We start from the raw sequence: 17,165 nt of genomic DNA, 5'->3' as shown, positions 1-17,165 counted from the left end.
AGGTGTGCAGGTTGGGTGGATTGGCCATGCTAAATTGCCCATAATGGCCAGGGATGTGCAAGCTGGGTGGATTAGTCATGGGAAATGTGGGGTTACAGGGATAGGACGGGATGCCCTTTGGAGGGTCTCTATGGACTCAATGGGCTGAACGACCTCTATCTGACCTGTAGGGTTGATTCAGATTTTATGATTCTTGTGTCACTTTCATGGTACTTACTTTGTCCAAGTATTGCTGCATTTGGACATGAACTGCTTCTATAATTGAGGAGTCCTTGATGGTGCTGCACATTGTGCCATCGTCAGCAAACATTTCCACTTATGACCATATGATGGAGGGAAGGTCAACTTGCTCTATCTGCATACTAAGTTTTTGTTCTGCAATTCATGCACGGGGTATAGCTAGATCTCTCAGAAACTCACAGTTCTTTATCCTCTGTCTGCATTCTAATGCTTCATAGATGCTATGAGGAATGTTTCATAGATACCATGAGCTCCATCTCATCATCTCATCAATTCAAGCATTCCTTAAATGAATGAAGATGTGGAGGTGCCGGTGTTGGACTGGGATGTACAAGGTCAGAAATCACACAACACCAGGTTATAGTTCAGAGATAATGGGAACTGCAGATGCTGGAGAATCCAAGATAACAAAGTGTGAAGCTGGATGAACACAGCAGGCCAAGCAGCATCTCAGGAGCACAAAAGCTGACGTTTTGGGCCGAGACCCTTCATCGGAGGGTCTGGGCCCGAAACGTCAGCTTTTGTGCTCCTGAGATGCTGCTTGGCCTGCTGTGTTCATCCAGCTTCTCACTTTGTTAACCAGGTTATAGTTCAACAGATTTATTCGAAAACTCAAGCTTTCAGAGCCTCGCCCCTTCTTCAAGTGTTCGTGACATAGTTATGAGTAAAAGATCAAAGGTTCACACCACTAATGAGGATGTACTAAACAAGATGCTGTTAAATCTTTAATCAGTTTGAAGGTTTTAATTGATTAATATGTATTAAATCCCCGAATTCCTTTCAACTCATGGTCCTGAGAGAACTAAAAGTTTTATCATTGCACAGAAGAGAAAACATTTTAGGTGAGGCAGTGCATGTTAGATGTGGGATCTTGTTTAGAATCTGTTTGTGTTTTAGTTTGAAGTCAGGCCGATTTTATTTCTAAAGGAAGAATTTATAAAATGCCATATTGACTGTCTGCAAATTGTGTGCTTTTGAAGGAAATAAAATATATCTACAAATACAAACTTAACGCGTGTGTGTGATAAGAGAATTGGGGTTGAATGTGTGTGTGTTGGAGGCAGGGGGGTAGAGTGTGTGTGTGTGAAACTGATGTAAACAGTACGTACAGACAAAACCTGAGAATTATTGGAACAGATAAACTAATTAATAGTGTGTATTGTAAATAAGTAAATTAAATCCTGTATACTATTACAGAAAGGTAAACTATTGTCACGGCTTATAAGAATTAATGTAAACGGGAGTGGTTTCGATTCCCAAGGTGTAAAACTGATATCTAACATTGTCTTCCGCATTCTGCAGTTTCTCTTTCAGTACGTTTGTTTGCAAGAAATAATTCGACTTATTTGTGGCAATCTCGAAACTACCGGCAATGCAATCAAAATTGATCACATGTACCGCCCCGATTTTTGATTCTGTTGAAATCCTGAAACACCAGTTACCTCTCATCGGGGAAATCGAAACCTGGGAGCTCAGCTGATACGGGGCAGGGCTCAGCTCCAAATCTCCACGTTTCCTCCTAACGCTGCAAGCTAAATGCAGATGAGAATAATTTACGAGGATAACTGCAGATAGTGGGGAGTAGACATTTTTGTATATTCTGACCAAATAAATTGTTTCCCAGAAATGACATTTATGTGGTTTGATTTAGTTTCCAACGCTAATCATAATTTCGCGACGCTTCCTAGTAATCGCCCTGCCTTTTTGTGTGACGAAAAGCGAACGTGCTTTTTGTGTGGTCCATTCTGGCATCTGTCAAATAAAACACTCCAATCAGCTTGACTCAGACAAAAGGCACTGGGACCAGCTGCTGTGTACAAACACAGTGCAGAGTCTGAATTCATGCTACAGCTTCCAGCAACAATCAGATCAGTGAGTTACATAAATGTAACGATTCCAGGTAATTGACACTTGGTGAGTACAATGTTGCTTCTTAAACAGACGTAAACGCACATTTAATATTGGAAAGAAATTGTTGTAAGAAGGAACTGTCAAGATACATCTTACAGCAGGGCTGGAGAAGCGATTGAAACAGTAACAAGCGGTGACTGATTTGAGCCAATGTCCAAATTACATAAACAAGTTTCTAAGGAAACGTCATACTCGATTCGAAAAGTTAACCTCTCTCCGCAGATGTTACCTCCTGACTTTTTCTAGCACTGCCTGTTTTTATTCAGATTTCCAGCATCCGCGGTATTTTCCTTTTAGGTGAGGAAAGAGACTGTTCGGTCTTCCCGCACAGCAGAACTTTCGGAGCAATGTCCGGAAGTGAGGACAAACAAGTGGGATGTTTGTACACAAGGCAGAAATACTGAATACAGAAGGATATAGATTCAGCTTTATGTGGTTTCTTTCCCAGCTAAATTCCCACAGTCAGAAAGATGCAGCTAAGTACAGGTTTCTAGCACAGGCTGGGGGAAGAAGGGAAATTGTAAAGACCAGTAACTAGATTTTCGCACTCACAATTCACACTCCTACAAAGGAGTATGGACGCAAACTTAAACAGGTTACAGGAAAGAACAAAATGCTGCAAGTACAGAATTAGAGTCATAGAATCATAGAGCTGTGCAGCGTGTAAACAGACCCTTCGGTCCAACTCATCCATGCTGACCCGGTATGCTAAATTAATCTAGTCCCATTTGCCAACATTTGGCCCATATCCCTCTAAATCCTTCCTATTCAGAAAATACATCCAGATGCCTTTTAAATGTTGAAATTGTACCAGCCTCAACCACTTCTTCTAGCAGCTATTCCATACACACACCACCCTCTGCATCAAAAAGTTGCCCCTTAGGCCCCTTTTAAATCTTTCCCCTCTCACTTTAAACCTATGCCCTCTAGTTTTGGATTCGTCCACCCCAGGGAAAAGACCTTGGCTTTTCACCCTATCCATGCCCCTCCTGATTTTATAAATATCTAAAAGGTCACCCCTCGGCTTCCAAGAGTGCAGGTAAAGTAATTCAGAAGTCACATAACACCAGGTTATGCTACAACAGGTTTATCTTATTCACCATCTAACACTGGTGGTCACCTGTAGAGAATTACTGTCTGACACCGCACTCTCACTGGTTATATGATCTTTTGATCTCTCTGCCCTTGATTTCTCTGCCTGTAAACTCTGTGCTGTGTGCTGTTCTCTCTCACTGCACCTGTCAGAGGGGCTGTGATCTGAAAGCTTGTGATTTCAAATGAACCTATTGGACTATAACCTGGTGTCATGTAACTTCTGAATTTGTCCACCCCACTCCAACAACAGCTCCTCCACACCTGAGAAAATAGCCTCAGCCTGTCCAGCTTCTCCCTGTAGTTCAAACCCTCCAACCCTGGCAACATTCTTGTCAATCTTTTCTGAATTCTTTCAAGTCTCACAGCATCCTTCTTATAGCAGGGAAACCAGAATTGTACACAGTATTCCACAACTAACCTACCCAATGTCCTCTACAGCCACAACAATTCCTCCCAATTCCTATGTTCAATGCACTGATCAATAAAGGCATGCTTACCAAACACCTTCACTCTCCTGTCTGCCTGGGACTCCACTTTAAAGGAACTGTGAACCTGCACTCTGAAAGAGAAACATTTCACATTCAATATAATTTCTTCAGAACTGAAATTGAGCAGTGTAAAAGAGCCATACGTGACTCGAAGCATAAACTGATTATTTCTCCAAAATGCTAACTATGTTTTAACACTATGTTTGTTTCAATTTTTCGGCATCTGCAGCATTTTGTGCTTAGTTCGGTCTTTTAGAACAAAATGCCTGCCTATCCTGTTGATTGGCACATATTATTTGGTGCATAATCTAATTAAAACTGGAAAAAAATACCAATGACGCAAGTTACATTCAGATCTCTGGTTAAAAATTGGCATGTTTATGATATTGAGCAACCCTAATTTCACATGAATGCCCATAGAATGGTCCTATGCAGAGGATTGCAATTTTCCAATAAATCAACATTCAGAATCAACAGGAACTGACACTCCAGTAGCAAGAGAAGTAAGGATTTCTTAAACTTTACTTTCACTTTCATTTTCTGTGCCAGTATTAAACTTCCATTTTTAATCATTCAGAAGTCATTGAACCATTTAAAAAAAGTCAACCAGTGCCACTTTTTCATTTAGAAAAAAGTAGAAAATGTTACAGAAGCTGTAAATCTGAAATTATAACAGAAAATACTGAAAAGACGCAAGCGATCAGGCAGTATCTCTGAAGAGGAAAACAAGGTCAACATATCTTATAATGTTTCAGGTCTGTTAACCCATCTTCAGAACAGTTCTGAAGATGGGTCACTAGACCCTCTCCACAGATGCCTAGAGACCTGCTGAGTTTCTCCAGCAATTTCAGTTTTAGTTTTAGATTTCTAGCATCCACATTTCTTTGATTTTTTTTTTCCTTTCTGCTCATGACTTTTCTTCCGAACTGGGAAATGTAACAGGAAGAAAACAATGGAAAGTCTTTGACAGGATGAAGAATGGTAGAAGGGATAGTGGTACATGGCAAAAAGAGAGGGTAACAGAACAAACAGAATCCAAGTATAAATGTGAGTAGCAGAGAATTCACTTGCAACTGCTGTCTGAGTAAATGAAGCCCTAAGTGACAATCTGAAATTGTTGAAGGTATCAGTTCTGGGAGGCTGCGAAATACCTTATCGAAAGGACAGTGGCTGCTCCATAAGTTTGTGCTGAACATCCGTTGGAAACAGAAGTCAAAGTAGAGTGGGGAAGAGAATTATAGAGGGAAAAATGTGAACACTGTCATGCTAAAACATCATTTTGAAGGATACAAGATGAGTTGAACCAGTGTGTCAGTTTTACTGGATTTTCCTTTGGGGGTAAATGATAGGGTTGATGTGATGTCTGCAGATAGGACAGAGGTGTTTGACACAGCCGACTCCCAAAATGGGTTTGATCTTTCCTGGAGAAGACCTCATCAGTAACAAATGCAATATAGCAAATTGAAAGAAGTACACATGAATTATTGCTTCACCTGGAAGCAATGTTGCAGGCCCTGGATTGTGGAAACTGATAAGTTATTAGTTGAGGCTTTACATTTTCTGTACTTGCACGGGAATGTGCTGTGGGAAGGGAATGGGATGATGGGAGTGACAGAAAAGCTTTCTTTGGAATCCTGAAATGGGGAGGGGAGGGGATGTTGTGTTTAGTGGTGGTATCATGTTGGATGTGAGAGAATGGCAAAGGATGATCTGTTGAATGTGGATGATGGTGGAATTAAAGTTGAGGACAGAGGAAAAATCTTTATGTGACTATGGAAGGAGATGCTAGTGAAGAAATGAAAAGGTTTAGGCCTCTATCAATTGGGACGGAATAAAATCCTCATCTGATGCAAAAGGAGAACATTTCAGACACACAGGTGTGATGAAGGAGAAGTGGTTAGTAAGTTTGCAGATGACACCAAGACTGGTGGTGTGGAGGACAGGAGGAAAGTTACCTCAGTGTACAATGAGACTTCGACCAGATGGGCTGAGGAGTGGCAGATGGAATTTAATGTAGGTAAATGTGAGGCGTTGCGTTTTGATAAGGCAAAGCAGGGCACAACTTGTACTCATAGTGATAAGGTCCTGGAACGTGTTGCTGAACAAGGAGGCCTTGGAGTTCATAGTTCATTGAAAGTGGAGACACAGGTAGACAGGTTAGTGTTTGGGGAGTCATGCAGTAGCTGTACAGGGAATTGGTAAGGCCACTTTAGTATACAGTGTTCAATTCTGATCACCCTGCTAGAGGAAAGTTGTTAAATTCAAAACTGTTCAGAAAAGATTTCGAAGGATGTTGCCAGGGTTGGAGGGTATGAGTTATAGGAAGATGCTGAAAAGGCAGGGGCTATTTTCCCTGGAGCATCTGAGGCTGTGAGGTGACCTTTATAGAAGTATATAAAACTCTGAGGGTAATGGATATGGTGAATAGTCCAGGGTGGGCAAGTCCAAAACTTGAGGTTTAAGGTGAGAGGAGAAAAAATTGAAAGGGACTTAAGGGATAATGTTTTCATACAGAGGGTGGTGTGTGTATGGAATGAACTGTTGGAGAAAGTGGTGGAGGCTGGTACAAATACAACATTTGAAAATCCTGTTTCCATGCTATGTATCTCTATGACGCTATGATTCTAAGCGGCATTGCCAGAACAGATATAATAGAAATGGAGAACTAGCAGAATGGACTAAAGTCTTTGTGAGAAATGATGTGGGATGAAATGTCATCAAAGTCAATGTAACTCTGAAAGCAAGTGCTTTAAGCAAAAGCTTAAAGTTGAAGCTGATTTGGCAGCAGTCTGAACCAAAATGATTGGAACCTTGGTATTATATTTGACCAAGATGAGTTTCCAAATAGTGTGATATCATTAACTCACATCCTGCAACCATTTCCATCTCCTTGTACTACTTCCAGGCTGGTATGGATAGATTTTTAATCAGTAATGGAATGAAGTGTTATGGGGGAAAGGCAGAAAAGTGGAATTGAGAATTATCAGGTCAAGCATGAACTGATTGAATGGTGGAGCAGATTTCGTGGGCTGAGGAACCTATGCCTGCTCCTGCATCTTATGATCTTATACCCAACTCAACTCCTGCCTCATTTCATTTGCTGCTGAAACCCTTACCCATGGTTTTATTAGGTCTAGAATTAACTAATTGATTTACTTCTGGTGGCCTTCCACATTTAAACATCTGTCAACTTGACATAATCAAAAACTCACGCCAAGTCCAATTCTCCCATCACTCCTGTGTGAATGAATTCCATTGGTTCTCTGTTCAAGCATTGCCTTCATTTTAAAGTTCTCATTCTTGTTTTCAAACCCCTGCATATCCTTGCACCGCCGGCCCCGCATAATGCCCCGTCACTCCAATTTCCTATACTCCTACTGTCATTGTGGTGTTTGCACCAACTAATTCTGGCCTTTTGAGCATGCCCAATTTCAACCATTCTAACATTGATGACTGTGCCTTTCAGTTACCTGGGCCATAAGCTTTGTAATTCTCCCCTGGAGCCTTGCTAACCTCTGTTGGTACATTTTAAAAACAACCTCTTTGCCTAAGTTTTAGGTAACCATCTCATTGTAACCTTCAGTAACTGATTTTTGTATCCTATTTTATAGCATCCCCATGAGGCACCTTTTTTCACTTTAAAGGTAGCACTTACAAGTCGTTGTAGCTAGTAATTAAGTGCACGTTTTCCTATTGGTTGTCATATTGCCTAACAGAACTGTAAATAGCTATTACATCATCAGTTATTTGGAAAATCATTAACATATATTGAGTGGATTTCTCAACAAGCACATTTAAATGCTGAAATCATCCTCAACTCTCTCATGTAAACCAGCAGTTATGTGTGAGGGAATATTCATTTTGGTATTTCGTTTGACCCTTGAGGGACCTGTCCAGATTCTATACCCAGCACTGCCCACTGCTTACTGAAATTCCCAGCTACTAAATGCCCACGAGTGAATCACAGTGTAATTGGATAACTTAAGTAAGGCTGCAAATTCTGAAAGTCAGAACATTTGTTTACTTGCATCATGAAACTGACTTAGCACCTTTATGGAAAGATCCTGTGATTTTCCATTTATGTGCAAATCATCATAATCCAAGGGGGACTTGCTCCTTCATTAGAGCAAGAGATGACTGATGGGTGAGTTTAATCTGAGAGTCATCACACCTCAAACAGTAGGGGCAAGGTTGAAAGGCAGTGTCTTCATAATGACCTTAGCTGACATTGGAATTGAACTTACACTGGTGATATCACTCTATCGTGCAGGTTAGACTTCCAGCCGAATGAAATAACCAAACCCTATAAGTTGACGAGGCATCATTTGTTGCTTTTATTTTGGTATCATTGTGTTTTAACACCCATATTTTTGAAAAAGACATTCACTGTTATGTTTTAAAATTTGCGTCGGTTCACAAGTCAATATTGTTAAGGACACCTTCCGGATAATGATCATTCATTATGGTTAAAATGACACATCAGATAAAGAAAAGATATAAGATTTCTTCTTAATATGGAGAAGCTCACACAGAAGATGAACAATTAAGTTTAACTCTAGACTTTAATTCCCTATCTCATAATTCCATGCCTAAATTTTGAGACCCACTCGACATTGAAGGTAACTTCAGATTAGTATTTAAAGAAATTAATTCCTTGCAAAAAGAAAGATATGGTTGCTTGACTCGGAACCAACTCCATCTGGATTAGTAGGTAGATGTTGAGTTCGTAAAATGGTCCTGGAACCAGTTCCTAGAATTGATGATTCCTCCAGGGGCTTTGGTTTCCTCCCACTGTCCAAAAATGTGCAGGCTAGGTGGATTGACCACGCTAAATTGCCCCATAGTGTTCAGGGATGTGTAGACAAGTTGGCTTACAGGGGAATGTGTCTGGGTGGGATGCCCTGAGGGTTGGTGTGGACTTGTTGGGCTGAAGGGCCTGTTTCCACACTGTAGGGATTCTACTCTATTCTATTCCCTCACCCTATTGCAATAGTTCAAAGTTAGAATTACATGCAATATTAGGTTTTTTCTAAATGCAAATAATTGATAATATAAATGTTATGCTGGCACGGGGTGGGGAATATAACATTTACTTTTCCTTGAAAAGGAATGACTAGCTTTGGTTGAACTTAACTTGATCAGAGTCAAGACATGTTTTGATTAAAATCAATAAGCTGGTAAGAAAAGAAATGTTGCCAAACTCAAATTAGTTATGCATAAATTGTTTTAAAATGCATTACTTTTTTTTAACATTCATGTTAATTGCAGGCTGTGCTATCTATTCAAATATAATTTCAGCAAAAGTTTTAGATTTTGAGATTGAAATGGAAGGCAACATTGTGCAACCTGAGATGACACAGAAATTCCCGGAAACTTCTGGATTGGAATCATCTGCTTCACTCACCGATCACATTCCTCAACCCAGAACAGAGTCTGCATTGACCATGTCTGAAAATGTAGACTCCAGTTTCGTTGATATGTCTGAAACTCTAAGTGAGTCTATACTTATCTCTGAGAACATACCACCAGCTAATGGAGGGACAGCTTCTCTCGCATCTTCTGAAAGTTCCATTCAAGAAAGTTCCTGTCTTCTAGAATCTACAAAGAGTCCCGAGGTACAGTATCATCCCAGTTCTATATCCTTGTATAAAGTGCACATTCCCCATTGGATTGTGGTCAGATAAGGGTTTCTCATATTGAATACAAGAATGGTTTATGATTAACCTCGTTAATTCATCATTAAATATATTGCCTTTCCTTCATTATCGCTGGGTCAAAATCCTGTAACTCCCTCCCTGATGACATTGTGAGTCTACCCACAGTATATGGACCACAGTGGTGCAAAAAGGCAGCTTACAATCACCTCAAGGGTGACTAGGGATGGGCAATAAATGCTGGCCTAGCCAGTGACAGCACAGTCCCACAAATGAATAAAAGATGAATTGTTCAATCTGCTGAACTGACCTGTGGGGTAGAGGCATTGGGGATGGATGATGTGCTAAAGTCTGCAGAGAAATCATTGAGTGACGTGATACGACCAGAGTGGATGTTATTTAGGACGCTTAGTTTGACTTTGTAAAAGCTGAAGCAGAGGAACAAATCTAATTAATGAGATTGCAACATGGATTTGACGCAAGTTTGCCATGGAATTAGTAGGTGATTTATAATAGTTAATCAGTTATGGGGACATACAAAGTGAAGTTGGATTATAAACTGATTAATGGGAAGTTGGATGTGAACAAACTGAGCTCACATAGAACATGATTCATTTTATTTATGTAACTGATGCCAGTGGGCGTGAGTAGGAACGGTGAAGTTAATGTCCATGTCCCTTGTTAGAGACCAGATGATCAGTCAAAATCCTTCATCAATATTGAAGCCTCAAGAAACCACACATTTGAGTGAGGGTGATATCGATTTTTTTCGGGGGGCATCTTATGTTGAATAACTTGTTAACAAGTGAGGCACTTGACAGTGACAAACTCTTAAGTGCCAAATCTCAGCAAGAGAGAGGCAGAGAAACCTGGGAGGGAAATAAAACACCAGAGTGAGGAGACCTCTTTGCAGTTTGCAGGAAGATTATACTCCCTTCCACGTGAATGGAAAGTTACAATTGAAGTGGGTATATTGTACTTCAAGTAGCAGAACCTTCATGGTTTATAAGAAATAACGTTATAAATCTCAATTTCCATCAGGTAATGCTACCCAATGAATTGAACAAGAAATTCCAAGAAACTTCTCCAAAATCGACTACAGCAAATGATCATCTAGATTCAGTCTCATTAGAACCTGGATCAAAAATGCTTAAAATTCTACACCTGGGTGACATTGATGTGTCTGAAATTGCGAATGACAATAAAGCTAACTTAACATCAAGCATTGATGATGCATCAGCTTCCAGAGAAAGACTTTCTCCTTCACTTCCTCAAAATGAAACAGAAGGAAGAATGGACCTACAAGAATCTACAGGAAAGAGTACTGAGGTATATTTGATATCACTGACAGCCTAATTTTTTGATTTGTGATTATTTGCATATCATGTGAGTACAGTTATGAGGAAAAATAAATGTTTACAAAGAATTTCTGGTGATCTGAATGTAACAGGACTTGCAATGGTTTTTCAAAAAGAGACGTGACAAAACAATCAGTGTTACAATGTTTAAGGTAGATTGAAATTTGGAAGTTTTACTGCAGAGTACCTTCTACAGTTTTTGTTTTAATTTAGCTTTTCGTCAAAATTGAGGTGTTTTTCTCAGTCCTTTGCTTTATAATGAAGCCTGGCTCCAAGCTGCCAATTAGAATTTGTTAGGTTTATTGACCTAGTGACCATGCAGTTAAGGTGAACTGTTAAGCTTGTTCTGTGTTAAGCTTGAACTACAAAATGGACTACAAGTACTGGGAACCCAGATATTTGTTCATCTGTCTTCCGTGCAATGATTCCTATTATTGTGTCTTTCTTTATTGATTATTGTTGGGTCTAACTTCAAAGCCCTGAGGTATTTTCAAACATCCTTTAGCATGAAAGTTAAACCATATGGATGCATTTTCCACTTGACATGGTACCAGAACAAGTCGTATTATTTCTCCAAAATGACTCATTAGTATAAGACCCTGTAAGGTGTGTATTCTTAAATCTATACTTTTTAAATTGATCAATTATGATTCAATTGACATTTGATTGTTGTACTATGCTTTCTTTCTTTGTCTTTTTGTTTCTTTATGTTTTTCTATATATAAATGTGATGAAGAACCTTAAACCTAGATGCATTGAATTGGGAGCGTGCAATTTTCCACCTTTTGGAAGTGTAAGGAGACATATTCTGCAATGATCTACATCAGCACCAGTTGTTAAAATTGGGGATTGTTATCCAAAACATATATAGACACATTTTCACATTTCATAAAGTTAATAAAGACTGTCTTTTGCCTATGTTCAAAGCAAGTTTGTTCTGAAACAGAAATTTAAAGTATGAATTTTACACTGAGACTTAGTAGCTGATTAGATATTTTCTGTGTTGCAGGGAAACCAAAAACAGAATAGGAAGAAGAATGGAAACAATCGAGCCCCGGCTTTACTGGAGAAAGCTGGAAATGTGCCTCATTTCCCTGTGGAAAAATCACCTGCACATTCAACTCCAGTGGTGTCTGCAAATCAGCAGCAGAAATTGAACATAGTCACAGCAATGAAAGGAGGTGAAACTTTACATAAAGACCAAGGAACTGTTGATGCTGGAAATCAGAAACAAAGATAGAAATTGTATGAAAAGTTCAGTAGGCCTGGCAGCACCTGTAGAGAGAAAGCAAACGTAATGCTTCAGGTCTGGGTGACCCTTCTGTAGAGCATTTTGAGGACGAGTCTCCCGGCCCCAAAATGTTAACTGTGCCTTCTCTTCGTAGGTGCTGCAGGCCTGCTTAGTTTTAATAGCAATTTCTGTTTTTCCTTCTGGAACTTTACGTCCCCGCTCCGAGAAATGCAAGGAATTGTGAAATTTACAACAGAAGAGCATAGCCACTCACATGATGTTTTGATAATATAACGTAAACTTTCCACTAATTACTTCTTACAAAATACTGGAATGATTAAGGGAGAACTGCTGTTCCTAATATACATGTGTGGCCTGGATTCATTCTTCTAGTTCTTGTAAGAACAGGTAGATGCAGGTAGCAGTTATTCATTATTCTCTATAATACTTAGTCATCCTTTGATAAATTGGAGCCTGCTATCCCTTGTCCAGCTTTTACAAGTAATTAAGTTTTAGGTCATAAGTTAACCCCAACTAGAACAATTTTAGGGTGAGCAGACTTTTCCTATATTCTATTTATTCTATCTCCCATTAGATTAATCTGTTGTGATGACTGTTCCAGACCTACTGATGGAACAGAATTTACTTTACACCCAGAATGCACATAAAGAGCATTGTGTTAAGCATTCATACCACTGTGATCTAGCCGGGGAAGTTTGTTAGTTCGGAGGTTAAAACGAGAAGCTGAACTTACTGATTATGACTTTCTATGTATTACTACAGAAGATAAAAACGACTCATCTCTCCAAAAAAATGCTGTCACCAATACTGAGGGTATGCAGAGAAAACAAAAGAGGAAGGTCAGTATTGAACAAGAGTAACAAGACATTTTGTTCCGGAGTCAAAGGCCTAAATAACATTGTACAACAAAACTGACAAGTGATTTGAAACCCTTCTCTTGCGGCTATTTTAACGGAGGTGTTGTTTAGTCTTAACAAATTAAGATTGCTACAAAAATCGTAGGAATGTGATAAATATTTGATTGTTATTATTCCACAGATTAATTTCAGGTCCAATATCATTTACAAGTAGAATAAACAGCTCATTTATATTGTTAACAATACCATTCTTTTTGTCTGCAAACGTATCTAAAGGAAGTTACTGCATTATTGCAGTAAAGAGAGTAATGTTGCCAAAGTTTATTTTATCTCAATTATCAGGGCAAACAGAAGAAGGCAGCATCTGAAACAATCACGGAGTATGATGTTATAGGAGAGAAGAGGACTGACTGTTGGGCAAATTGACTTCAGTTGGCTGAAGTGTTGCCATGGCGAAAAAAACTGGAATCCACAAGTTTCCCAGTCAATTCCACATTGCTTTTTCCATGGCAACACATCAATCATTCAGATGCATCAGTGTCAACCCTTAGTCAACTTGTTTCTGTTAGGAGATTAGGTATCAGGTTTAGTGCTACACATGAAAATATCATGCACCTTCATAATGAGACAATTTCTAACACAGGATTCAATAGTTAACAAAAATGCCACCTGGTACTAAACACAATTTTGGCAGCATCTCAGTTCTAGATGTCACCATGGCCAGTAATAAGATTCTTCACATAAAGTATTTGGTGAAAGTTGTCTCCTTTACTTTTTACGTTGCAGTTAAATTTATGGCAAAACTGTTTCATACTAATGCTTTACCTTCTGATGTGTTGCCATGGAAAAAGCAATGTGGAATTGACTGGGAAACTTGTGGATTCCAGTTTCTTTCGCCATGGCAACACTTCAGCCAACTGAAGTCAATTTGCCCAACAGTCAGTCCTCTTCTCTCTTATAACATCATACTCCGTGATTCTTTCAGATGTTGCAGTCTTCTGTTTGTCCTGATAATTGAGATAAAATAAACTTTGGCACATTACTCTCTTTACTGCAATACTGCAGTAACTTTCTTCTGCTTTTGGATCATGGACTAATCCCATGGGGAAGCATACTGCTTTGAATCAAGGAAACTGTGGAAGATTTAGTTAAGTTTTAAAAATGGGTTACTGAAACTCATTGTGAATTGAATCCACAATGTTGCCCTGTTCAAGCAGTGGGGGTCAACACTGGGAAAATTGGCTCTGTGTATATGTGTTCAGGGCAGATTTGCTCGGAGATAATCTTTTTTCTAATAAACTTGCTTAGCGATGTTATTACACACCCCTGGAGAAGGCAGGTCTTCAATCTGGGCCTCCCAGTCCTGGGATGGGATAATGCACCACGAGAAGGTCTTCAAAGCCAGTCTTCTGATTGACTAACCAATCAGAACCAGCTGTGTGTTCAGGGTGCTCAGCACAGTAACAACCCTCTGATTGGTTCATGTGCATGTAGCTACAGTCCTGTCTGTGGACAGTACAGGAGAACCATCTAGCTTGCAAAGAGAAAGCTTCTCAATATAACTCTCTCCTGGGTGGAGAACTAATCAAAAATCTCCTAGTTGCTGTTCGAATTCATCATATCCCTACAGATTGTTGTCTCTGCCAGTTGCTGGTTGAAAGGAAAACATGGACAAAATATCTTCAGAGACTTCGAAAGAGTGAATTTACAAACACTGAACGTAAGATTGCGAACTGATTTATCCATCACCTTGTGTCCTCACTAATGAGACAGAAAGAATCAGAAGGAACTGAGGGAAGATAACTCATTGTCATCTGTAATCCTGACTAGTGCCAGAACTGTGCTTTTTTACACCTTTCCCCACCTGAATTACTTGTGTTTTGTCTTGTTTCTGTGTGTCTATTGTAGGTGTATAGGAATTTTAATAAAGAGTAGAGCTTAAGTTGTAGAGTTATAAGTTCGCAATTCCTGCTTCATTTTTGCAAATGGCTAAAAACTGTTTGACTGCAATAAATAGTGATTTTCTTGCTAATGATAAAACCGTGGTGTATGTATCCTTTTAATCTGAGTTCAATAATTAGGTGAAATTTGGCAGTTTGATGATTTAATCAAATTTCACATTTGTGATGACTCCAGGAATAATGGGACTTAATGTCTAGTGCACTACACCCGTGAGTCATGACACAGTACAAATGCATCAACGACACTGAACCGAGGATGTTTAAAAGTATTGGCTACAGTATTGCTGCTGCATTTTTGTTCAATCATATTGGTTCATTCATTAACGATGGTTCTTGGCCACTGACTTGTCTTGTATGGTCTCCTTTTATTTGTTTATATTCTGATTTTATAGTATCTAGCACTTTGAAAAAGGACCAGTAAACCACATTTCCTTAGCCTATTCTTTAAATAAGTTGAATGTCTGAAAACCTACGTTCCAGACGTAATGAAGCTCCATGCCGAGCTTATCTGTTCATTTTTCTGGAATAGTTTGTTCCTAAATGCTCAATCGGTTTTTTTTTTCAACAGAAAAGGCGCAGGAACCGAAGTAGAACGAAGTCAAAAATCTTGATACCTCAAACTGCTGCAGCAGACCAAAACAAAGAATTGCCTGCCAGTGATTCAGCTGAGTTAACATGTGGAGAGCAAGCAGGTGGTGAACATGGTCAAGATACCAGCCAGCCTGCTCACTCTGGTGAAGGTGAGACACTGACAGATTAAAGATAAAACTGGATTGACCTACGGATTCCAAGTAAAATGGAAGTGCATTACTTTACCACTGCATTAAAAACTTAACTGTGAAAGTTTGGGGAAAAATAAATTTTTCTGCTTCATGGAGGCACAATGTGTTTATGTGTAAGACCACACTTTAACAAAGGTACATGTTGGTAAAAAGGACTTATTCAGTAGCGTATCAAACTATGCAACTACAAATAGGACCTGAACCGCAACTTTCAGAACTATATTAGGTTTCTTCCCATTTAAAAAAAATTGTGGCGGTTAGCATGTTCGGTAGTGACTAACCTGGCATCTGAGGGATCACCACCTCACCTGCCAATCAGTTCATTAAAAATTTTGCTGAATTTCTCAACCAATCAGAGGGCTGCAACTTCTGGGTCCTAAAGTCCTCCAGTCGAGCTTGTTGCTCAGAGGATACAATGGCAAGCAGAGCTTTTTATACCCTTTCTGATGAGGTGTGGGTCATTGGGGAGTGGGTTGTCAGGAGGTTGGAGGAAAGTGCAGCCTTGTTGTTTTTAGAGGCCATTCCTTAGCCCCCCAACCCCATTGCCTGTGTCTCTGATTGCCCCAGATGAAGGCAATTGGAGCTCCTACATACCCTCAAAGCTTCTTGCCTTTATTTAGTTGATAAGAGAGATAAGCATCTCTTCAGGATCAACTTGCTCAATTATTTCCTCTGCTCACCATCTCCCAGGAAGGAGAATGTTAAGACAAGGACACGGAGACACAGCCTCACGGTGGAGGGACGACCTGGTGGAACTGAAATGAGGAATTTCTTTGGCCAAAGGGCAGTTAATCTGTTGGAACTCATTGCTGCAGATGGCTGTGGAAGCCAGGTCATTAAGTGTATTTAAGACAGAGATAGATAAGTTCTTGATTAGTGAAGGGATCAATGTTACAGGGAGATGGCAGGAGAATGAGGTTGAGACATATGTCAGCCATGGTTGAATGGTGGAGCAGACTCAATGGCCTAATTTTGCTCTTATATCTTATGCTGTTACAATTAACACTATTGTAACCTGAGCCAAGCTGACTTAAGATAGATGGCAAATTGATCTTTTGGAGTATTTATACTCTTTTCTTTGCATAAAATATTGCCATGATTTTCTAAATGTTGTAGCTGTTGACTTTATAATATTCTAACCCAAGCTGTCTAACTTTTAAATGTCTTTTCGAATATTGTGCCCTACACTTGATTTGTTTGTGTCGTCCAGGTGCCAGCGAAGCAACAGAAGATGTTGCTGAATCCGAGCCAACCTCAGAAGAAAAACAATCAGAATCTACTGAAGATGTGAAACAAGTTGATCCACAAAATGCAATCAAACAGCAAATTCCTTTCACAAAGCGTTCTCTGGGAGATGATGAATATATCAAAAGTAAATCAAAGGTAGAATCATGTTAATCTTTAAAATGTGCATCCCATGTTTTGCCAATTTTCTTCATCCCCTGAAGGCATTGACTCCTGCTTGGTGTCAGTCATCATCATTTTTTTCCCCTTTATTCATTCACGGGATGAGGGTGTCACTGGCCAGGCCAGCATTTATTGTCCATCCCTAATTGCGCAGAGGGCC

At 39.5% G+C, this 17,165-nt stretch overlaps 1 protein-coding gene across 1 annotated transcript in view; it reads left to right on the top strand.

Annotated features, from left to right (window-relative positions):
• Positions 1-2,079: 2,079 nt before the first annotated feature.
• Positions 2,080-17,165, top strand: part of LOC125463873 (E3 ubiquitin-protein ligase rnf213-alpha-like) — a 162,360-nt gene continuing 147,274 nt past the window's right edge. The window contains exons 1-7 of the mRNA XM_059653679.1: positions 2,080-2,140; positions 9,003-9,349; positions 10,430-10,717; positions 11,756-11,927; positions 12,761-12,837; positions 15,385-15,556; positions 16,809-16,981. Of these exons, the coding sequence (XP_059509662.1) occupies positions 2,083-2,140; positions 9,003-9,349; positions 10,430-10,717; positions 11,756-11,927; positions 12,761-12,837; positions 15,385-15,556; positions 16,809-16,981 (1,287 nt within the window). The 5' untranslated portion in view covers positions 2,080-2,082. The remainder of the gene's footprint in view (positions 2,141-9,002; positions 9,350-10,429; positions 10,718-11,755; positions 11,928-12,760; positions 12,838-15,384; positions 15,557-16,808; positions 16,982-17,165) is intronic.

This window comes from Stegostoma tigrinum, chromosome 22 (genome assembly GCF_030684315.1).
Source record: "Stegostoma tigrinum isolate sSteTig4 chromosome 22, sSteTig4.hap1, whole genome shotgun sequence".
NCBI lineage: Eukaryota > Metazoa > Chordata > Chondrichthyes > Orectolobiformes > Stegostomatidae > Stegostoma > Stegostoma tigrinum.
The sequence above is the reverse complement of the archived record's forward strand: the minus strand, read 5'-3'. Positions and strand labels throughout refer to the sequence as shown.